This window comes from Argopecten irradians, chromosome 14, assembly GCF_041381155.1.
Source record: "Argopecten irradians isolate NY chromosome 14, Ai_NY, whole genome shotgun sequence".
Lineage (NCBI taxonomy): Eukaryota > Metazoa > Mollusca > Bivalvia > Pectinida > Pectinidae > Argopecten > Argopecten irradians.
The window spans coordinates 23,753,736-23,778,761 of NC_091147.1; the positions used below are offsets into that span (position 1 = coordinate 23,753,736).

At 32.3% G+C, this 25,026-nt stretch overlaps 2 protein-coding genes across 7 annotated transcripts in view; one reads left to right on the forward strand and one right to left on the reverse strand.

The window, feature by feature from the left end:
• Positions 1–802: 802 nt before the first annotated feature.
• Positions 803–6,053, reverse strand: LOC138307813 (COMM domain-containing protein 2-like). The gene is made up of 5 exons (XM_069248709.1): positions 5,885–6,053; positions 3,398–3,475; positions 3,193–3,275; positions 1,965–2,138; positions 803–1,555 (listed from the first exon to the last, which is right to left on the reverse strand). The coding sequence occupies exons 1-5, from the start codon at positions 5,949–5,951 to the stop codon at positions 1,358–1,360; spliced, it is 600 nt and encodes a 199-aa protein (XP_069104810.1). The 5' UTR covers positions 5,952–6,053; the 3' UTR covers positions 803–1,357.
• Positions 6,027–25,026, forward strand: part of LOC138307812 (centrosomal protein of 63 kDa-like) — a 29,877-nt gene continuing 10,877 nt past the window's right edge. For 2 of the 6 annotated variants that reach the window (XM_069248703.1, XM_069248706.1), the window contains exons 1-12: positions 6,279–6,410; positions 7,077–7,188; positions 11,993–12,182; positions 12,742–12,837; positions 16,021–16,164; positions 17,695–17,808; positions 19,860–19,994; positions 20,518–20,637; positions 20,905–21,050; positions 22,963–23,049; positions 23,575–23,686; positions 24,114–24,374. In XM_069248703.1, coding sequence (XP_069104804.1) covers positions 6,389–6,410; positions 7,077–7,188; positions 11,993–12,182; positions 12,742–12,837; positions 16,021–16,164; positions 17,695–17,808; positions 19,860–19,994; positions 20,518–20,637; positions 20,905–21,050; positions 22,963–23,049; positions 23,575–23,686; positions 24,114–24,374 — 1,539 coding nt within the window. In that variant the 5' untranslated portion in view covers positions 6,279–6,388. Of the gene's footprint in view, positions 6,140–6,278; positions 6,411–7,076; positions 7,189–8,791; positions 8,822–10,146; positions 10,165–11,992; positions 12,183–12,741; positions 12,838–16,020; positions 16,165–17,694; positions 17,809–19,859; positions 19,995–20,517; positions 20,638–20,904; positions 21,051–22,962; positions 23,050–23,574; positions 23,687–24,113; positions 24,375–25,026 lie in introns of those variants that run through there. The other 4 variants (XM_069248704.1, XM_069248708.1, XM_069248707.1 and 1 more) reach the window with 4 other exon arrangements.

Consider the following 25,026-nt stretch of genomic DNA (forward strand, 5'->3'; position numbering starts at 1 on the left):
TCATACACGGTTATATAACTTTGTATGCATTCTCTCCCTTTATCACACTGAAATCTGGGTCGTTTTCGTTAATTCGGAACAACCAGTTGGACCGTTGGTTACAGTCATTATTTCAAGTATATAATCTTGACGGACCAGCAGTTTTTGATACAGGCCTGTAAAGGGCTTTGTCAAGGCTCGTCTGAAAACAATATAAAATCAGTAAGTCCGTCTTTTATTCATAAATGAACAACTTGGTCCAACCAGTCAAACTGTATAATTGAAAACGGCCCTATTTTGACATCATGTACATTTTAACATGAAATGCAAATGACTTTACAACAGAAAAATTTATGGTACAGTACTGCCAGTGTTTTAACTAAGATGTACATGGATATGAACACAACTTCATTAATTTCTTCAGCCATATTTCTAACCCATATTTTATTGCACCTAGAGAATCATTGTATTATACATATGAAGTACAACAAGTATTCTTCATTAAAAATACAATTGTATTCTCCAAGACCATGGTATATATTGGAATTAAAAATGAACACTTTTAAACCATTCACATTATCGTCAGTGACCCAAGGTCGTACTACACTATGCTACACTTATCAACCATGGAATTCAGATGATGCATTCACGCAAGAATCCTCAAAATAAATTATCGGTAAATATGATTCTAGTCAATACACTTTAAAAATCAAATTAATTGTTGTTCAGGTCTGTAAGAGGAATCAATCTAATTAAAATTTGACTTGTAATTTCGCTCCACTACGATGCTCTATGATATGCTCCAATACAAAATCAGCATGTCAACATCAGCATGTCTCCTCTCGCTAGCCTATACATGTGTTGCCTACGAAATCTTCAGTATGGTTGATTCACTCTGAAGTATAAACGGCTAACAGTACGTCTCGAGATTTTCTAATTCTAGGCCAGGGGTCATGCCGAGGTGACTCCGAACGGGAGTTGTTAGATCTTGTATTGGAGCGTATCATAGAGTATCGTAGTGGAGCGGAATTACAAATCAAATTTTAATAAAATTGTTGGAGGAATGTAATTATAAATGTACACATCTGAAACTGGCTACTATTGGCTAAAGGGAGATAACCATTATGTTGGAATTCAAATAGTGCCAACAATTGTACAAAACTTTTCATCATTCGTAATGCAACATCCATCCTTAGTTTTTATATACAAAATGAAATAAGATATACCGTACAATTTGGCAACAATATGGTCGCTTCAAACACTAGAGCACTCAATTCTCACACATATGTTATACAAAGTCATTTCCTATCATCTAATCCTGCCCCCACTCCATTCATCCATAATTTTGAACAAAATAAATATAATAATGCCATAATATTCATTTGATGTTTCGTACAATTCGGCGACAGTATGGTGATTTCATCTCTTGAAGAGCCTCATCGAGTACTTTAGTAAGATGAACAAGGTTAACTGGATCTGTCTGTAAAAGTTTTGTTTCTCTCTCGCCTGCATCGTCAATATGGAGTTTAAATGTCACCACTGGTGTTGTCTGTCGCCGTAAAGAGCGGCTTGCGAGCTGTAACAAAATTTTATATCATGAATTACAGTCTTATAGTGATGTTTTTTTTCTACTTTCTTTAAGACCTTTTAGATGACACAATATGTAAAAGTTAGATCTTCAGTATGATGCAAGTTTATTTTTAGATAATTGTGCTACAGTAGTTAGAAATTCTTTTAAAAGTTTTGAACTTATTTCTTGTGTCTTCAAATAAAGTACTTTCATTTTAAAACTTGTTATTTTCAAACATAAATTCAACAACTTTATTTGAAGACAATCCTGAGGGAATAGTTAAAAGGGAAAACTTTTAAAGTAATTTCTAACTACTATAGCTTCAAATAAAGTTGTGGAATTTATGTTTGAAAATAACAAGTTTTAAAATGAAAGTTAAGGTTTTGTATCATATAAAGTCTTAGATCAAATTTACCTGAACTTCAAAACGCCACTCCAGATTCTGGTAATGAGGCAAGTCCATGGACATTTCAGACATTATAGCCCGGATCTCACGCCGGTTTTGTAGGTAAAGTTCCAGTAAGGTTTGTCTCATCTCATCAGAGAACCCAAGTGTCAAAATAGAGTCCTGGAAATCTATCTCATTTAACTGTAAAACAATAATCTCTGTATATTATCATTTGTTCCAAAAGTTTCTAAAATATTGAAATGAGGAATAACATTGAGTTTTATAATTGTGGTCTCAACAAATGGCTCTTTGATTACAAGGTTTCAATGTAGAGGAGATAATCTAGCTATCAACAAATAGTATTTCAATCTAGAGGAGATATTCTAGCTATCAACAATTATAATGTTTAAATCAGGGGAGATAATCTAGCTATCAATAAATAGCCCTTGCATTACAAGGTTTCAATCTAGGGGAGATAACCTAGCTATCAACAAATAGCTCTTACATTACAAGATTTCTAAGGGAGATAATCGTTCTATTGACAAATAGCTCTTTGACTACAGGGTTTCAATCTAGGGGGAGATATTCTAGCTATCGACAAATAGCTCTTACATTACAAGATTTCTAAGGGAGATAATCTAACTATTGACAAATAGCTCTTTGACTACGGGGTTTCAATCTAGGGGGGAGATAATCTACTATCGACAAATAATTGCTTGATTATAATGTTCCAATCCAGGGAGATATCTAGCTATTCAGATATCTATCTATCAACAAATAGCTCTTCAATTACAAGGATTCAATCTAGAGGGAGATAATCCATATTAGAAGTAGTTTCAGATCTGGTAGGCAATCAACTTAATACATATGATCTGTTCAAGATGCTCCACCACTGACAAATGGTATTTTTTCACTATCAAAAACAGAAGCAGATGATTAGTATTTTTCTTTAGTTACAAAAGTTACTTACTTTACACCATTACCGCCATTGAACAGTTTGAGCTTCTAATTTTTACTTTAAGTTAAAAATATGAAAAATAATTAATTGCATCCCGAAAAAATTTTGTGGCATTATATATCCTATATGGAATGAAGTACTGATTGCGCATGCACCAAAGTCAAAATAAATTATTTTAATATTATTTTCTGTAATAATTAGACATATACACGATTAAACACCTATTATTGTTCAAATGATGAATATCGTTTATGCTCTGTCAGCGGTGGAGCATCTTTAAATGATAAGTAGACCTACCATAAGTTTAGAACTCTCTGTTAACAGGTACATTAGCCCCTCTACTCCATGTTGTACTGTCTCTACATCAACCTTGAGTTTTTCTACAGAACAAAAAGAAAATGTCTCAAATACATGTTGTACCTATGATGATTCCAGATATTGGCACCGCGAGTATAGAGAAATTTGAGTTGTATTATACTTACGAAAGTTGTATTATACTCACGGGCAGCACCCTGGTAGATTTTACGATTGGAACCTTTCCTAATAAACTCCATGCTGATCTTGCAAAATTCACGCACAACTGCAATGAAAAATTGGCAACTTTCACAATTTTATATTCCTTTCATTATATACTGTAATTATATGGACCACAAATTAAACCAAATGGACTTCAATACTGTCTGGTTACTGATGATTGACCTAGTCCAATGCCATTTCATCCTTGCTATGTAAGTCTTTACCCCCAAAAGACACAACTCCTCATAAGTTTGTATGACCCCTGTTAAGCATATACTCCCAATGCTTCAAATATGGCTAGAAAATTTTGTTTATTTTGTAACAGGACAATCGTATCCAACCTCAGACCTTCAGAAACATATAGACTCTATTGACAGGTCAATGATGATTGATGCAGTACAATTCCCAGGACAAGTAATGAATGTTTTTCCTTACATGTCCTTTCCAATTTACTAACTGATTTTTATAGCATTTTAAAAGAAGTAATGTTGAGTTTTTACAGACAAAATAAGTTACATAAAACTCTATATCTATTATCATTTTAAATTTTTAATAACCATACATTAGCATAATGAATATTTGTGATAAACTTATAATAAGTGTAACATATACTGGCAAGGCGATTGGTTGATTCTGTCATTTTGATAGTAATACAAAGTGAAAACGGTTGATTGCTGGTGACCTGGTACATTAGCTCAATTAGCCAAGTATAGTGTTCGGAGGTCCTGTGTTGGAACCCTGGTCTGACATGGCTTGACTGAGGGGATACTTGATTACCAGAATCGAGGTTGTGAATTGTACTCTTTTGCAGATTTGAAGATTACACAAGCTAGTGAAGGGCATGTGCAACAGTTCCGTATTGGTTCAATTTTGAGCGACTCCATTACTCAATCAGCAGAGAACATGGTAATCATCAGTCAACTGTCAAAATGTCTAACTCTGCTGTGAGCTCTTGATGAGCAAAGAATTGAAAAAAAAATAACATAATAGTGAAATGTATGTGGCACAGCTGAAATGGGTCTATTGGCAGAAACAATAAAGACTAGTCTAGAGTACCATAGACCACATGCCTTCCACCTCTGGGTCGCGAGTTTGAATCCCATACAGGGCAGCTGCTATAGTTACTGAATGCTGGTCGGTGGTTTTTCTCAAGGTACTCCAGCTTTCCTCCACCAACAAACCTGGCACATCCTTACATGACACTGACTGTTAACAGGACGTTAAACTAATAAACCCAGACCTATTGGAAGAGCATCTGCTTAGTGAATTGGATCAGGGGGTGGAGTGTCTCTCAGATTATGGCTACACAAGCACACACAAGGTCATGTTTCAAAAGTGTCTCGTCATGCTATACCGTTAACATTGTTGGAGTAACTCCAGTCATGCATTCTTTTAGTACTTCTAGACATATGGTCAAGCGCCCTAAATTCGTCAGGGACCTGTTTTCGTCATGTTTACAATTTTGCTAATATCTCATGAACTATCGTGTGATTTCATAAAAAGTGTCGTCTGCCAAAGCAGATTTGATCAAGGAAGATTGGTCTTGCTTAAAAGTGAGTGTGTATTTTAACCAAGTAATTTTATAAATACGATGTAGCAATATACCCCAAAATGAAGATATTTTTTAAGTCCACTTTAAAATGAAACTTCAAAACAATACCGTTAGCGTTTGACTGTCCGTGTGCACTGATCAGCAGCATGTCAACAAAGTACCAGAAGTCACGTGTATGATCATGTGATTCATAGCCCAGATTTTGGGTTATGACAAATTATTTTGGCGATTCAACTTACCCAAAATTTTTGGTGCTGTACTGTTGCAAACATAACGTTATTCTATGTAAACTGAGGTGTTCGCCACTTTCAATGACCATTAGGTTTAAAGATTTAAAATTGATCAATTTGATGTAACTACAAGAAATTTTCAGCTTAAATACAATCTCACATGTGCCTGCTGCTCATCGTTTATTTGGAATGATCGCAATTTTCGTAATAAGCAAAACAGTCCCCCTGACGAAAATAGGTTATTGTGTCGGCCATCACCCAGTGACCGGCGGTTAGAAATCTTCCATACTGCGATAGGTAAATAACAAATTGATAGACAACTTGTTGTACAAGTAAGACAAAATATCATATATTTCGTTGATAAAACTGGTACATTTCATTTCTTGCTGGTTTGTTGATATCCAGGGTTATTTGATTACCCCGACGAATATTGGTCCTCCAAGGGTACATGCATTTTATTATTCTCCATTTTTTGACAATACCAAATTAATATATCTTTCTTTTAAAACTATTTTTGTTCTCAAAATTATTCAAAACTAATATCAAATGTTATAGCTAAGATCATCATAATCCAACATATACTGACTCTTCTACTTCATCCTACTTTCTCTTTGATCATGCAGTGTCACATGCACAATCACTTGGTGGGGAAATCAATTTGCTGTAAACGTCTTGTGTATTATTCTCTTACCATCTGTCTCTGTGTCAGTTAGAAACGACAAGTGTTCCTTGTGGTTATCATCGAATATAAGCAACATCTTGCTACTCTGTGAATGCCTATTGCTTGTAGCACAACCTTTTCTTGTCTGCTATAGTAGATCCGCCCCGGAAGTAAACAATTTATTTTACGACATTGACCGGATGTCGACTTTTTACGGTATCAACGAATTTGTTTACACCGGCGCGCGGTTTGTCTGCTAACGTTGAACTCCAAATGTTCACTTTGGTAAGAATTTATGCACAAATCACTTTTTCACACTTTTTTGTATGCATCTAGAACATTTTCACAAACCTCACAATGCCCAATTGATACCCCGCCTTTGAATGGCACATATGAGATACATGGAGCAAGAAACGTCACGTTCAAAATTGACAGTGAACAGGTAAAAACATGTTTTTCAATAAACAAAGATAAAGTTTCAAAACTGTTAAGCATCATTTCCCTGGCTGGCATGGTGTTAAAGTAACACGCAAAATGACTTTGTTTAGAAGCGAAGGTAAGATTTTGCACGTGTTTCAAATATTTTTTTTTGCAATACACATGACATTTGAGGACCTACAAATCAAATTGATGGGTTGAGTGATCAGCATTGTCTATTTACAATACATTTGGCACATGGACAATCAGTTTGTTATAATGTATTTGAATGATTCACTGTAAGCATTTGATATAAAATCTGATTTCCATTTGATCATGACACATAAGAACAAATAGATAATTGATATCATGCATTGACCTGTGGAATTAAGATTAACCAGTGGCAGATTTTCAGATTAAATTAACGTAAACATAAGCACATGGTAGGGCAAAATAGCAAGAAAATTGTCAGACTAATTTGTTTCTAATTTTGTGATAATTTAAATTACATTAATTATCAACCAATAATCTTATTACAATTACAGTTTTTGATATTATATTTCTAATGTCATTTATCATTTATTTATTGTCAATTAATAGGTTGGTTTGAAATTATACACGGATGAAATATGAATATTTTCACTTTTGTCAGTATAATATTCCCCATGTACCGTTAATCTATAAATCAAACATCCCATGAAACTTATTTTAATGAAACTGTAACGATAACAGTGGTACAATTGAATTTCTAATTTATTGAATACTAAAGTTTTTAGTGAACATTCGGTAATATTGTAATTTTCAGCCTATAGAGAGTTTTTTAAGGCTCTCCTTTCTGATACCAATGTTGACAACCGCCAAGAAATAATTATGGAAAGAATTTCCAGCATGTGGACTGAACTACAGCAACAACACAAGTAAGATATTCTCTTTTTCTAATATTACTGTATGTTGGTTTCTTGTTTCTCTAAGGTGAAGGTTATAGGCATATCTATCCAAGAGCTTTTTGGGCAGATAATAGGCCCCATTACCAATGAAAATTACTTCAATTTTTGGCCAAATTCTCCAAAAATATTGTTTACTTCTGGGAAACCCCTTTCGAATTTACCAATTTCCATCCCAAAATGGTTTTAAAAGGCCCTTCGTTCCATATTAAGTGAGAAAAAGCCCTGCATCCAAAATTTAGAAACTCTCACTTTCAGAAACCAGTCAAAACAATTTCTAAGTTGTTTTACCAAAATTAAAAATTCTTTTCCAATTTAAAGCTTATTCAAACTACCTGGTACCATTCAATTTCAGAATCATAATAGTCTTTGTTGAAACTTGGACTTGATGAAAATTGAGACTGGTATAACTCATATATATTCAATGAAATAAGCATTAAATATATACATTATTTATGTTTTCTTTAGTAACATCTCTAGAGATAAATAAAGGACTGTGACACAGTATACCAAATACTTGGCACTTAGTTCCACATGAGGAAACACATGTCACTTTAAATCTCAGTGATTTAAAAAAAAGGTTTAATTGTTAGTTTGTGTTAATCCCCAAATGAATGTGAAGATATATATGTACCTATTGTAACTATCTAGAACAAGTAAAAACATGTTATTAGAAAATGATGATGTATTTGGCCTTTCAAAAGAAAAGATAGATAAGATAGGTATCAGATTAAGTAAAATCTCAAGCTAAAAATAGTTTTGTTTAATCACATCCAAGACCCTGTCCTTCAAGTTTCTGTGTGTGTTTTTACTATGAACCAATATGTAGGAATTTATGAACTTTAATTTTGTAAAATTACCCCATAGTCATTTTATGTAATATAATCTTAGAATTAGACATTTTTTGTCAGATAGTCTAATATGAATTAACTGATGTTGTGTTTATACATGTTCATTCACTAAAAAACTGAGCCTGAATATCTACAGTGGGGGTGAGGTTGGTTGATTGTGGGGACCAAATTCAGCAGGTTAAAGAATTTTTATATTTTTTTTTTTTTTTGTAACCAACTGAAACTATATTTATGGATTCTAATAAATCTTTCACAAACTTGATAAATCTGTCCTTAACTTGTAACTCAGTTATAAGTTTAAGTTCACCATTATTGTAAAAGAAATCCTTGTATGTTTAGTCCTTGAGAATTCTTTTGTCAAACTTATACAGAAATGTTTTGGGTTATTTCAGGGATGTTATGTCAAAAGATAGTGCATTATTTTATGGAATAATACTTTTTGTGTGGGCTAAAAGATATTAATTCTCTAAGGAATTGTAGCTTAATTAAGTTAGAGGGAATATAATGTCCCAGATTTTACACAAAGTCTGCAATTTAATTGCATTGGGGATTCGAAGTACAACATTGGTCCATTTTTAGGAAGGATATCATTTTAAATTAAATTTTACTTAAATTTGCCGACCAATTATGTTGTATATATGAGGTTATACATTTAAATGAGACAGTTATTATTGTAAAATCTAGAAAGGTGTTGAATGTGAGTTATATTCTTACACCTGTTTTAGCTGTGTCAGAGTTGTGTGAAACGTTGTTTGGTAAGTTACATATTGATGTACCGTATGTATAGTTACCTCCCCTATCTCATTTAATGGGAACTTATTGCAGTCGAAATAAGATTCTTATTTTGAATTTCATTATCAGTAATTTTTAGAATCAATATTAGAAAGTTTTACAACTTATCCAAATACCCAAATCTTTTTTAGAAAAATCAGTTAGAATAATTTGCAAACAAGCTTTACTTCATTTAATTTTATCAAAAATTTTAAAATGTATGTGAGAAACAATGCATAATTCAGCAAAAATGATTTATGTTACCATGCGATTTTCATACCTTTAATAATCAATGAAATCTACAGTAAGACACAATCAGCTCCCAGAACATATAAGTTGTGTGTAAAGTTGTTCAGCTTAGACTAATGGCATAATGGCTATTGAGTATTGTTATGTAATCTCTCCCAAAGTTTTGTTTGGTGAAAATATATAGTATTATGGTATAAATTTTACAAATGTTAAATGAGGCTTTGGTATAAAGAGTGAATTTGCTTCATATTGAACTTGTAATTTTGTCATCAATATTTTAATTACCCTAAAGCAGTTTAACAGTTTTATCAATATACTTGCATCTAAATTGATTATACATTTTCTGTACAAATCATGTTTTCTTCACAGGGATTCTAACTACCATTGAAAACCAACTCTTTTACCCAATCGTCTATGAGTAGAAATTAGTAAATTATGCTTAAATTCTATCAAATCAAGCTTTGTTAACATGATGTGACTGTGGTTTGGTGTTGTGCAGTACATTGCATGCATGAGCAATGGGTCTATTCTATCAGCTTCCTGTGTTCCTTATAAATATTATTTTATTGCCTTTAGGAATTGACATATTGGATGGTGTGAACAAAGAACATGCATCATTTTTAAAGACGTATGGATTTTTATTTTAAAAAAATAATTCAGTATGCAGACAGAGAAATTTATGGATATGTAAATTATTGCAAGGTTAAGCATTAAGACCTATCCCATGAAGGGCCCACGGTGGCCGAGTGGTTAATATGTCCTGCGTTTGAATCCCATGTGGGTCAGTTGCCAGGTAACTGACTGCTGATCGGTGGTTTTTCTCCAGGTCCTTTGACTTTTCTCCAACATCTAAACATGGCACGTCCTTAAAAGACCATGGTTGTTCATATGACATTAAACCAATTACACTAAATCAGACCAAGTACTGGTATCACTTTAGACTAAAATTGGCTTACCTGGTACGGTGGAATCCTGGATTCATTATATAACCGTACATGTATAGATGAAATACAAAGGGATGCGGGAATACCTATTTCACATAAATAATTATTTTTTACAGATGCTGAAGAAAACCTAGGTAAATGTATAAAGCAATGGCAACATTTTTTTCATCAAATTTCATCATATTTTCATTTGCCATGAATTTAGTATACATGATCCTGAAGTTGTATCTTATATTTTCCATAAATCCGTTTTTCTGTGCCACCAATCACTCGTTGAACAACTTCTGACTTTGACAAGCTATACACAGATCTGTTCACGCATAGCATCACCTACAAATACAAAAAATGTATACAAACTCTGTATAGAGTAATGATTTAATTAGTTACACCCATTTCATCATTATTTCATGCCATCGTAGAATAGTTGTCTCACCCCTTGTATATTAGATGTAGAGGGTACTCCTCAATCTGCATCTTTCAACATAATGCAAAAATATGTCTATATATTGTAACAAACAATATTTCCCTTCCCATATTATTTAAAACCATTTTATATCTTTTAAAACACTGTTAGTTTTGAGTTTGTAAACACCTGAAAGGCGATCAACTTGAATTATAATATCAAATTCTTGGTAATTTGTTTTTTTTATTTGGTCGTGTTTGTGGGGTGGGGGATCATATGTCAAATTGTTTTTTCAGATTTGTTTACAAACTTGATCATATATTCAGTGTTGTACATGTGGTACTAGTCTCCTTCGTACACCTATTCCCATACAATACTTGTGATTATCTCCCTTTGTTGAAGTACATGTATATTTATATAAATATACCTTTAGATAAACTATTAATTTCCTATCATCTTTTAATTACTGGCAATGCCTGTGTATTGTACTTTATTTAATTTTATCGGTACTGTATATTGTTAATTGAAAATATGTATATATATGTATTCTTTGGCAAGGGAAATAACTCTTTGGTAGTCATCATTCACGCAAACCACTTTTGATACCCTGTTCTCTACCATATTAGCATTTTTTCTTTATCAATGTTGTCAATGTCGTATAGTTAGTTGTAATCTTTATTAGTGTTTTATGAAAATATGTTAAGAAAAATAACCAAAAATATTTTTCAATAATTTCTTAGCATGTCATCATTTGAAGCAGTAATGAGTATTCATCATTAAATTGTGAACAGTCATGCAAATTCAATCACACACAAGAAATCTTCACAGTTATTGCTAGACAAAGCCTTGACTAATGTAAGCTATAGGTTTTAAGACTTTTCACATGTGTTTCTGGCTTGTACAATTTTCTGGAGTGAAGCTCGATACTTTTACACTTTTGAGTTTGAAAGCAATGCTTCTCTCATATCCACAGATGCAGCTTCTAATTTTACACTATCATACATGCATACTGGCAGCCCTTGCAAACGAGGCATAATTATATAGGCGACAATGTTCATAATTTGTCAACATGTTTTTCTTAAAAAAAAAAAATTGATCATAATGTCAGTCTCTGATATGCCACAGACTGTATAGTGCGTAAGCATCACTTTTAAGCATCACTTTTAAGCATCTTTGTTAGATTGAAGACATAATTATCAGTATTGAATAAAGGTTGGATTTTCTTTTAAATTTTCTAAATATCTATTATATTTTATTTTGGCTATAGTGATTGAAACATCCAGGGTTATGCTTGTAAAAATACTGTATGAGCCCTTTTTTTGTAGCTGTCTGAATATGATACATTGTATATGAGATAATTTGTTGTGTATTTTCATTGCTTTTTAGTTGTAAAATTGGTCCTTGTTTCAAAACCTGATTTAGTTGAAATTTTGTACACAAGTTCATTCTTCTGGTATAACTGAAATGAGAGATATAGACATTACTGCATGATCATAATAAGAATTACATGGAAACTTTTTAAAAGTTAGTTTATAATTTTTCTAATTCTGATTACCAAGGTTACCAAAGAGTGTGTTGACAACGTCGTGTGAGTCAGAGTTGAAGGACCTGATGTCACACATAGACGACATGATGGAATCACAGAGAAGTGACTGGCAACAAGACTTAAAGGACTTGGAGGGCAAACTGCTGCAGAAGGAACACGAGATTCTGGTACAACGGTCCACACTGGAGCAGAAACATACTGAGGTAGGGGCTTCATATACAGATGTAGAGGCTTCATACAGGAGCAAAAACATATAAAAGTATGACTAACATACAATACATGGTCAGGAAAGTCTGTCTTTGTCAATATCAAATGAATCATCAACTCGAATATTATAGTCTGTTTGTTATTTCAGTTTTATAGTATATGTTTATTATTCTAAATACCTGAGATTGTCTTCTTACAAAGATTATTTGACAAGCTTGGCCTTGGATGATGTGCTTGAGACAATAACTCATCAATCCTTTTCCATTTTCGCTAATCATTACAGAGTTACCTCCCTTGGAGATAGGTTTCCATAGGGAGGTAGTTATTTTGTGAGTTAAGTATTGTGTTACACTCACAAATGAACATGATGTCACAGTCAATAATTACCCTCAAACCCTCAAGGACAGATAACTCTGTAATGTGCAAAAATAGGATATATGACTTAAGTAGATATTTGTCTTAAAAAACATCTTTCTGGTAATAGCTATCAATTTCTATTTCATATATATATATATAATAATGTGTGTATTTATTTTTGTATGTTTCTTATTGTAGATTGGGCGCCTGAAACAACAAGTGAAAGATTTGGAAGAGAGTCAGAGGGAAGGGATCTCAGAATATGATACTCATCTCACAGCTCTCAAGGAGGAGGTGGGTGGTTGTGTTAGAGTGATGGGTAAAAAGATATTGTCTGACCAGATAGAGGGAAGAAACTGTATTTTTCTGTTGGATATTCAATGAAACAGATTATCATATGGAAAAAAATGCCAAATTATACATATACCAATCAAATATAATAGATTGGTGATAAATGAATGCATGTATGTGTTATCCTGATGAATCTGCAATATACCCTCAGCTAGAGAGAAATTATTTTATTCGATTGAGTGACTGACTAGTAATCAAGTTAATTCCTGGCAGAGGCAGTGATTATGTTTTATATTAAAATTCCTGTGCTCTGTTACAAATGTATTAGGCATTTAAAATTGATGGATGCAAGAGTGTGAGTATTTGTGTCACAATTTTGAAATGTGACTTTTAAATGTAAGGTACAAAATTTAAAAAAAAAAAAAAAGGAAAAAATTTTCTATATTTGGAGTAAGGACAAGTCTCTCTGTAGTCAGCATGTTATGATTCAACTCCTTAGTAACTTATTTCATTAATTTTATTTCTGAAGTCCGGGATACTTGGTGTTTTTTTCTTTCTCTAGTTACCTCAGCTATCAACTATAAAACTTGGACATCCTTAAAACAATTTCAAACCAAGTACCAGAACTTTTGTCTTTTTTTTTGATAAAATGTTCTATAAACATCAAAGTACAGATTAAAAGTGAAGAATAAAATTTAAACTACTGATACGTAATAACATTTGATAATCACAGGCAACAATGTTTTATTTCTAGCAACAAGAATATTTGTTCTTAACTTTTGCCTTGTTACCATAGAAACGAGAATCACCATTGATAACCGATCACTTCCTTTGGATCATCACTCGGCCTTTTACATATTACAACATAGAAAAGGCCCAAGGCATTCCAAAGAACCTGTTGTCCTGCACGGACAGGTTGATATTAAAAAAGGTGGATGAATTTGGTGTGGAGGCGTCTTGATTTTTTTTTCTTTACCTGAGTGATCTAAGATTTAATGTTTGGCTCTTGGACTGTCAAATCTTCCTTCAGAAAATAACCCTTTTGTCATTTCGTCACTCTTTGGTCACAAATTTTCCTGAATTTGCGGATTTATTTGAGCGTGGGCACCTCTCCATATCTACCCCATTATCTTCCATCTCATCATTTGTCATACTTAATTAATTATCATTAAGAAAGAAACATCAAATTTTAGTAATGAAACATCAAAAGAAGACATATTGACATGAATAAAAAGTTCAAAAAACAACTGTCAGTATTTAATCTTATAACTTACAAAAATGTTTTTTTCTTTATCAAAAGGTTCATTTAAAGTAAAAAGTAAAAACCCATTAAGAATGTAGTCTCGTGGTAAGGGAGATAGATCATGATTTTTTCATACAGACGCTTGAGTTATGACAGTGCCCCAAGCTCTTCAAGCATTTGAATGACCGCGATTTGATTAATACCCCCTTTTCTGAAGTTCGAATTTATGAATAAATTATTTTATTAGTTTGAAAAATAACAACACAAATAATCCTATCAATCTTAAATTGCTATTTTCTGGTAAATATATATTAATTAAACATTGTTAATGATTTTAAAACTAAAAGTATTGACATCTAGGCTATATTGTAACAGAAAATTCTGCAGTGATTGTATAAAAAGTATACATATTAGGGGAGATAACTCTATTGTGAATCCCGTCTTTTTCAATGAAAAATGAAGGTTTTTTGGTGCTAAAAATGCTCTATCTTGACAAATTGTGGTTCAATTTTCTTGAAAATTGACTGATTAAAAGCAACTTTGTCACTTTTTAGTCTGTTATTTTTCTATAAAAATTGAACTTCATAATTTTGATTTATTTTCATTTTGGTGAGAATATTTTAGGTAATTTACTTGCGTCTTTTTTACCTAATTTCCTCCAAAAATATTAGAATTAATTAAAAGAAAAGAACATTAAAAGAAAAGCATAGACCATAATGTAATTGACAAAGGTTTTGAAGGTCATGCTGATTTTTTTAAGATACCATTAAACTATTAAAAAGTGACCAATTGTGATTATTTGAATAAAGTGGGGTTATTTTTTAAGGCTTAAGTTAATTACTCAATAATATTTTTTTTTTAGACTTAAAATTCTGGAATGCAGTAGTCTGGAGTTGATACACATAATTAATATTTTGAATAATTTTTCAGAATAGCATGCAATATGATGTTCATCCTAATACTAGTATTAATTCATTTGGCATGAATTAATGTAACTGGTTACAAGTTTGAATCATCATTTTTGTCATTAATTACCATCAAACAAAATCAGTGATCATCACCATCATCAAATCTGTCATATAATCGTCAAATTTTCATCTTGAGTGTTGGATTGTGTGATATTTCATCAACTTTTCTCTGTCATATTGGTCGGTTTGAACAATAATTCAATGATTTTTGTGGTTTTTTGAAGATTTTTTTTTCTATAACAAACCCAAGCTAACACCCAATGTGTAATGTTCCCAGATAGTTCCCATCATTTAATGGTGGACGGTACCCATATATCCAAGATATTAAAGATATCCTTACATATTAAATAAGACCTTAATTATAATTACCTAGAAAGTTATTATTATTTGTTGTTGCTTCAACTTTTTTATAAGATTAAGAAGGAAAATATGTATTATGTTATCAAACTCAATACATATTGAGTAAATTTTGTATTTTTAAAAAGTTCTGAAATTTGAATATTTTTATTTATTTGAAATGTTGATATGAATTTCATTAATATAATATCTTTCTCTTATAAATGAGAATTTTTTATCAATGAAATTGTTACTATATCATTGTTATTTAAGCATTATATTCATTAATAATGTAAACTATTTTTAATTTTCCATGATGCAGTTATTAATATTAGTTAAAATAATTAACAGAATAAATCATTTGTAAATGTAAAGAAAATAAGATTGAAGTTAATACAGGATGGGTTTTTTTTCATCTCAGTAGTATCTAATCACTCCAACATCATTTGAAAGCCACAATTGGCTTATAAAGATAATTATGTAGTGATATTTACATAAATGGTTTATGATAATAGAAAATATAAGGAAAATGATAAGAGGTAGTGTGATATATATTTCTAAAATGTTTTTGTTCTAAAATATTTGTGTCTCCTGTCTTCTAATGTTTACAATAAACAAAGCGTTGTTTGTGTTGTCCAGGTACGAAAGGTAAAACACGATTATGAAAAGTTGAACAGACGTCACCACAAACAAATGAAGGAATCGAGACAGAACATGGAGCAGACTGAAATTAAACTTCAGGATAACAGCATGGAGCTCAAACACACCAAGGATGTAGTCGAGGTTAGTCAAATATTATCCTTACTGTTACCTTTCTGAGTCAGGTGAAGTCCCCAGAGTGATCTCCCCTGACCAATGACAAAGGGGAAGTTAGTGAAATATTGTCCATCCTGTTACCTCAGTTACCTCCCCTTACCAATGCCATAATGGAGGTCGGGTAAAATTGTCCAATGTATTACCTCACTGTGACAGACATAGTCCTCACTTTTAAGTTTTTAATATCTTGTCCATAAGATGCCTTGATGATTAATTCTTATCTCTATTTTACACAATTATCTCCATGTCTATGACAAAGTTAAAGTCAATTAATATAGCCCCTAGTTTATCTATTTGTGTCCATTTAATGTAGTCCCAGTTGCTACTTCGCTTCTCCCCACAGCAAATATAGCTTCAGAAAATCATAGTTCCTAGTTTTTCTGAAGGATATGAAATATATCCTTTTTAGTTACCTCCCATGTCTAAGGACAAATTGGAGGCCAGTTAACACATTTATTGGGTTTTTTTCCACATTCAGAGATTTTTAGTTTTTTATTCGTTTGATGACATTTCAAACAGAACTATAGGCGGGCCAGAAGATTCTCTGCTCAGATGTGATATTTCCATTTTGCAGGGGAATGATATGTTTTAGTTTAGTTTGCATGAGATAATTAATCAGGAAATATTGTTAACCTGACATGTTGTATGTCATATTATATCATTTACTACCATATAACAACTACTTAAGATATACTTTCTATTGATAATTGATATATAGTGATAATAGTGAGAATTTATTTTATAAAGCCTTCAATGCTTTTACACAGGGAAATATTATTTCAAGTTTTCATTGATTCAAATGATGATTAATTGGGTATGAATTAAATAGTATGGATTTTAATCATGTCTTCAAATCCATTTTCTATTTTCTCAATTGATGTTATCATGTTATCATATAAAAGACATGAAATTAATATGTTTATCACAGTGATTTTTTGTTATTCAACGAATACTAAAATTTATAGATTCAGATTTTGATGAATTTGTTACAATAGCATGCAAGTAAAACTGGGTTGGTAATCTACAATTAATATTAAAACATTACCATAATAACAAAAATAGCATTAATTTGTTTGCTTCTAAACACACTTATAAAAAGTCTTCTAAAGTATGAAAAATAAAATTTGAAATTAGAGAATTTCATAAGGAGTCACATTTAGTTTGAAGTTATAGTTTTGTTTTACATTTCATGGAAATAAGAAAACTAAATATAAAAGGGGAGAAGGGGGCAGGGGGAAGGGGGCAAAGTCCTATGTTTTCTTCAGTAATACTGAATTGGAATGATGATCAAATATTAAAAATGGTGGTTATAGCTGAATGTCATTTGCTGTTACCAGGTAAACATTTTTCTTCATGTAATATTTAAGCACAAAGTTGCCGATAAAGATTTTTTCTAAAAATACAGATAGCGTATTAAAATACCCAGACTGATCTCTGAAGCATAAATCCATTAGCTTAAATCACATTTATTGAAACTGTGGAGTGTTTGTGTATTAGGAATATGTCCAGAAGGCAAAAGATTGGGAGTTGCAACGACGAACGTTTCAAAAACAGATTGAAACTTTAGAACATCAAAGAAAAGCATTGACGGAGAAATGTGAATTTGTACAGGTTTGTTTATAGAGAGGTGTACTTTTTAGCTGTTGTTGATTTTTTGTCTCCCTCTAATAGATTTTTGAGTGATCGGATCACCTTCTCTGGCTTGAAACTGTAACCCACGACATTTTTGCATGTTGACATATTGTATCTCTTCTGTGTATTCACTTATACTCACTGTGACGGCTGGCTCTTTACAATTCTTCACTGCACGGCAAGAAACTTATTTTGAAAACCACTTGCCCGAATTTAAAATTTCAGTCTTAATTTACCCAGAATAGGGTAACTAACATTAAAACTGCACAAGTTTACACCAATTTTCACTTGCCCAGAAGCATATTGTACTGGCTTCGGCCCATCGGACCTGGGATATTTCTTGCCCTGCACTGTGTATATTTAACCTGCATCAGAAATCTTTATCTATACAAAAATGAAGAACTTGATTGTTACATTATCAAAATGGAAACAGAATCGATAGAAAACATTGTTTATAATTTGGTATGACAAAAAAGTTTTTTTGTGAATGATTCAAAACTATATTGAATTTAGTATCATGATAAAATTATTGCATTTCCTCCTATTTTTGTTATGTATAAAATCTATCTTTTTTAAAAGAGAGTCTGCAGGAGATACGGAAATACCTTTTTTTTTTTTTTACCTGTTTTCAATTTTGCTCAAAATGAAAACTTCTCTATACAACTTTAACTTTGTTTCTTTCTAAGTAAAACCAAACTTTTCTTTTACACTTCTTACTCTTCTATCTACTAAAATATTGAGTCCTGTTATAAAAACAGATCTGAACTTGAACAGAGATAACTTTTAAGTCATGTTTCTATATCAAAATTATCATTATATACTGCTTCATCTTTTCCTTATATTTTCTTATAGAAAAAGTCAACTTATTCTAGACTTTCTAAAATGTATATATATAGTCTAAACTTGCTGTATTCAATATTATTTATTTTCATATCTATGATCAGTGTTGGCTGTTGCATGTTTTTGAATACATGTAGATATATTTCTGTTGTTTTACTTTAAATTTCATTCAAGATAATGAAGCACATGACGTGTGGGTAATTTTTGCCCTAAGCTTTTTTTCGGTCTCTGCATTTTGAAGATCTATCAATCCTTGGTATTGATTGTGACGTAATGTGTTTATGAGCTTTATGTCATATTTTCAGAGAATGGTAGGAAATGATGTAACAATCAATACCCTCCTACAAGGGAGATAACTCTGTAATATTCAAAGACAGCAAGAATAGCAACATTGTTGTGAATACTGAAGAAATTTAAACCTCAGACTAAAGTAATCCTCTTTTGTCAATGATCACAAACTTAGTTCACATTTTCAGGGGTGTAGATCAGAAATGACAACACCATCACAATACTAACAATGTCTGCACCTGCACACTAACGTTTCCTGGTCATAACTGGGTTTTGTGATTAAAATCTTTGCATTTAATTAATATGCTAAGTGTAAAACTGTGTATATCATGCATTTAATCATGTATTCATATTTAATTTGTTATGGTGGTGTGTGACAAAACTTAAAGATATTACCAGCTATATTAAAAATTAATGTTAATTTCATAATTATATTTATATATGTAATCTATATACATGAATCATTAATCAGCATGGTTATGAAAATATGTAAAATAATACCATAATTAAAAAGAAAATGCATTAACCAAAGGATGTGGTATCTATATTATTATTATATATACATGTATATCAATTCAACTGTGACTATAACCTATGAATATTTAATCAACTATGACCTTTTACTTACAAGGCTACATATATTTAAATAACAATGTATGACATTTAACCGTCACATATTATATTTGTTCTGACCTCTAACTTAGATATGTGTTGCACATAGTTGTGACCTTGACCTTGACCTTTGACATACTCATGACTTACAACACCATTCCCCTTAAAGCTACTTTTTTTTTTTTACTCAAATGACTTTTGAGTAAAAAGTCTGTTTGAAGTATGTATGGCAGGGAAATGAAATATATTCATTTGAATGAAACTGACCTCTCTATGACCTTTGACTTCAGGGTCAATCACAGACGTACCAGAGTCAAGTTGAAAAGAGGAGACAACTTTTGGACAATGCTGAGGTCAGCTTCAAAACACAGATAACACAGTTGGAGGGTCAGCTGGAAAGAACAAACCAGACTCTTGTTTCACAGGTAAGTCAATTAATGATAATATAACAAACAAGACTCTTGTTTCACAGGTAAGTCAATTAATGATTTTAAGATAATATTACCAACTAGGCTCTTGTTTAACTCAGCTACTGTATTCTGTATTTACATATGATAGAGTTATCTGCCCTTTGCCGGTAGGTATTTATTTTGACATTATGTGTTTGCATGCATAACTTCATATGTTTTGGAGAAAACATTGTTAATTGCCCTCACAAAATAATGACAGAACAATCAATACCTACCCACAGGGAAGCTAGCTCTGTAATATGCAAAGACAGAATACTAGCTTCCTTTCACAACTACTAAGTTTCAGTGTACAAGATTAACATTTATGAATTTAAAAATTGTCTGGAAAATTCTATGAGAATCAAAGATGTAGTTGTTAATTTATGGAGATAAACTTTAGCCAATTTACTTGGATCATAAATTCAAGAAAATGAATTACACCCAAATAAAAATTGATTTACAGTATCCAGTAATTGTAAAATACATTGTTTTGTTACAGGAGGGGAAAGTAGAGAAGCTGAAGGTGTCACTAGAAGATGCTATGAATGCTCACAAGAAAGCTATGGACGACAACGAAAGACTCCTCACAGACCTGAAGAAATCCAACAATACTGTTAGGGTAAGTCTGTTTTGGACACTATCATTTAGGGTTGTGAAGGCTGAGTTGTTAAAGAGACAATACACATTACCACTAGCCATCTACCTCTTTATTGGTGCCCTGGTAGTAGGGAAACCCACATGGGCCAGTTACCAGATCGTTTTTGCTCTTTTACCCAGTATATCCTTAAGTACCGAATGAAGATAACTGTTTCCTAATCCTTCCAGTTAAAACCATAATTTTGACTATAAACCAGTTAAGAATGTGGACTTTATACTTAAACTGTAGAAGTTGGAAGAGGAAAAAAGTCAGATGGAGGCCGATATGCGCAGTAAAGAAGACTTTTTGTGTGCAGCAAACCAAGATAGTAGTGGATATAGGGAAGAGCTGCTCAGAATGGAAGCTATGTTAGCGGAAAAGGATAATATCATCAGGTAAGGGGAAGTAACTCATCACTTAAGATAACACCATCAGGTAAGGGGAAATAACTCATCACTAAGGTGTTATATAACTCGACACTTAGGATAACACCATCAGGTAAGGGAAAATAAATCATTACTTAGGATAACACCATCAGGTAAGGGGAAATAACTCATCACTAAGGATAACACCATCAAGTAAGGGGAAATAACTCATCACTTAGGATATTATCATCAGGTAAGGGAAGTAACTCTCAGCATCATCAAGGATATATAACTATATATAACTATTAGGAGGTAACTTTGAGCATCACTTAGAGTAAAACCATTTGGTTAGGGATGGTAACTTTGGCAATTGTTATACATCATAAAATAAAGGAAAGTAACCTTCAAACAAACACATGCATGCTTTTTGAATTGGTTGTTCACCAGCAGTCAGTCAAACCACTCTGGTACAGCACAATGTTATGGGGAAAATCCAACTATTGACAAAAATCATTACCAAATGTATCTTACTGCACAATAAACCATGAAAACTGTATTAAAACTATGTGAACTGGCTATGTACCGCTTATAACGACTTAGTTATCATAAAAAATATTTTATTGATAAAAAAAAAAAGAAAAAAAAAAAGAATTTCTATAAAAATTAATGGTCCTTGCATTGTTACATTATCAATTAGTAAAATCAATGTATCGATTACCGCTATGATAAGCTATTAACATTTAAACCCCTAGAACAATTATAGAGGCTGATCGATATCAGATTTACTATTTAAACAGACAGAAATCAGATCTCTCAATTTTGTTCAATTTTTATATGCATTAAAAGTCTTCCTTAATTTTCTGAATTTAAATCAACATGTAACAGAAGTAGGACAAAGCAGATACATGGTATAATTAATGTTACGATCTACAGCTGACAATCAGATTAACTTGTTCGTACTTGTGTCTAGATTTTTGATCAGATAACACTGTACTTGATTAAATCCTGTGGCAAAAGCATGATCAACTTGACAAAGAAAAAGAAAATAGCCTTTGTCAAATAATTTCATAATAACTTAAAAAATAGGTTTCATTCACATAAGCAATTATAAAACTAGATGTTACCTAGTACGTTTCTACCACTTTATATATTTTTATTTTTATTTTTCAATGCTAAAAAAGAAAAATACATTTCAATATTTTTGTGAAACTGACAATTCTTTTTGAATACACTTAAGTATAAGATACTAATTAAGGACTTTGGTATTTCTGTCTGTGAAGTATTTATAGTCTTACAATAATATTTATACCACTTGGAAGCTGAGGCGTGGAATACGTAGGAAGAGAAACCTATAGGACGGTAGGTTTTTAGTATACAATGGTGGCAAAGAAAGCATTGTCCCTTAGAGAGGAGAATAGCTGTTCAATGTTGTGTAGACTGTATATGAGTGTTGTATTTAATGTATATTGTGTGTTATCTACTGACAGTTAATTGACTAACTTTCTTCAAGGTCAATTTGTGAAGTAGGACTATATTAATAGAAGATATGGTTGCAAAAGTCGTTGAGTTCTGAAAAGTGAAAATTAAATCTTGTATATAGAGAAGTTTTCTGAGTTAATTACTAATTGATAAAATCTGAAGTTTGTAAATATGTTTTTATGTCATAAACTGTATCAGAAATCGATATTGCATGAAAGTTGCATAAACAGATTCCGTGTAAACACTTCTTGATAAACATACTATGAAATTGGACCTTAAATGAATTCCTCCAGTTTGTGTACCTGATAAAATTTGTTTCTTAACCTGTGAGTATTTTATATGTTTGACATTTTGATGACATTACATATACAATACTTTCCAACACAAAAGAAATGTTTAGAAATAGTGAATGTAATGTTTGTCTTTCTGGAAGATCTCGTTAATTCATCTTCAATTGTTGTAGGTCGCTTGGAGACATCAGGAATCAGGAAGAAGGGGATCAGATACGACTTCTGAGGGAAGCCATGCATAACGCCAAGGAGGAGACAAGGTATGCAATGTTTTTTATAGCTAAACTGAAAGTTACCGTAGATTAGAATTTTATCACTAGCATACAATAATAAACTTCTGAGGGAAGCCATGCATAATGCTAAGAGGAGACATTGTAATGTTTTCTATAGCTAAACTGCAAGTTAGATGAAAATTGTATCACTGAAGTTATGTTTGCATGACAGGAAGCTTTTGGCTGGCATGCTTTTGTATTACACACATGTTTCAGCCTATCAAGGAATCAAATGGGGGAGATAGGTAGATCAGTCAAACGTTTCTATAAACATCATCCAAGGACAAGTATAAAGTGGTCTTTGTTCATTAATCAATTTGAATATAAAACTACTGTTGTGTCATTCTATGAATATCAATATACTAAATGAGGCAGTATGTAATAATTATACTTAATATTTGGAAGAATGCTAGGATTCTTTTACAATCTAGAAATGTACTAAATGAGGCAGTGGATATACTTATTTGGAAATCTTTAGAGCATAACTGATTATTGTACTGGGTCTGTTAATAGGAAGCACAGGCGGAGTGAGAAACAGCTGAAGGAGGAAGTCAGTAAGCTCCAGTCACACCTCAAGAAGGCGGTGGAGGACTGTGAGAGGCTGGCTGATGACCTGGAGAAAAAGGTGGGTTCAGAAGTCATCATAGATCTAATCCCTCACACAACAGTCTTATGATTTCTTTAAAAAAATTGGTTAACTAAAATTAAAAGTAGATTTTCTTCCTTCTTTTCTTTATCACTTAATTTTTTTCTGTCTCAATTAAACTTCATCTATTAATCTTATTCATCAATTTAATGCAGTTTCTATGATATCATTGTTGTTTGTGAAAAAGAGCATGATGTGAAAAAGAGCATGATGTGAAAAAGAGCATGATGTGAAAAAGAGCATGATGTGAAAAAGAGCATGATGTGAAAAAGAGCATGATGCTATCTTTAATTGCCAACCAAAGGTTTAGCAACAAGTTGAAATATTTCATCATCATATATTTGCAAGAAACAAACCATGTAAAAGCTGTACAATTATTTATTTCTTTTGTTTCTTTCTCTTTTAGAAATCTGCTTTAGAAAGACTAGAAAGTGACGAATATGCTAAATTTCGGTCCCAAATTTCACAACTTCAAGAACAGCTCCAACAAGAGCAGGAATCCCACAGAGCTGAAGTTGAGGGCATGAACCAGCAGGTCGCCAACCTTGCCTCTGAACTTCATGCCAAGGACGTTGCCATGAATACGCTCAGCCACAAGGCTAGCAACATGGAGAAACAACTCCGGGAAGATATGGAAGTGACGCAGAAGAAAACTGCAGAACTTCAAGTAAATATTTCTCTACTATTGTATTGTTTGTTACTAAGTCACATACTTACAGCACATTTTTATTGTCACTTAAATACAAAATTTTTGTAGAAGATTTGTTTAGCTACAATATATTTAGTTCTTATCAAGCTATTTTGTGAGTGATAAGATGGATGAGTTAGATGTTTCATACATCTGAAAATCATACATCTAATGTATTACAGTAAAACACCTTTATAACAGACACCTTTACAACAAATTTATAGTTGTAACCCTTACATCAAATTTATTGTTGTAATGTAATTATTTTCATTTCTTATTAGCTCACCTGGTCCAAAGGACCAAGGTGAGCTTATGGGATACTGTGGCGTCCGGCGTCCGGCCTCCAGCGTCCGGCCTCCGTCAACAATCAACTTCTTCTCCATAACCGCTGGTAGGATTTCAACAAAATTTGACTGGTAGCATCCTAATGGAAACTGAAAATTGTACAAATGATGCGGCTGACCCCCGAGGGGCTTGAGGGGCGAGGTCAAAAGGGGTCAATTCGGCTATTTCCATATAAACGACTTCTTCTCTGAAACTAAGCATGGGATGGCACCCATAATGCAATGAAAGCATCCTTTTAGGGTGGGGAATCAAAATTGCACAAATGATGGGGCTGACCCCCCGGGGG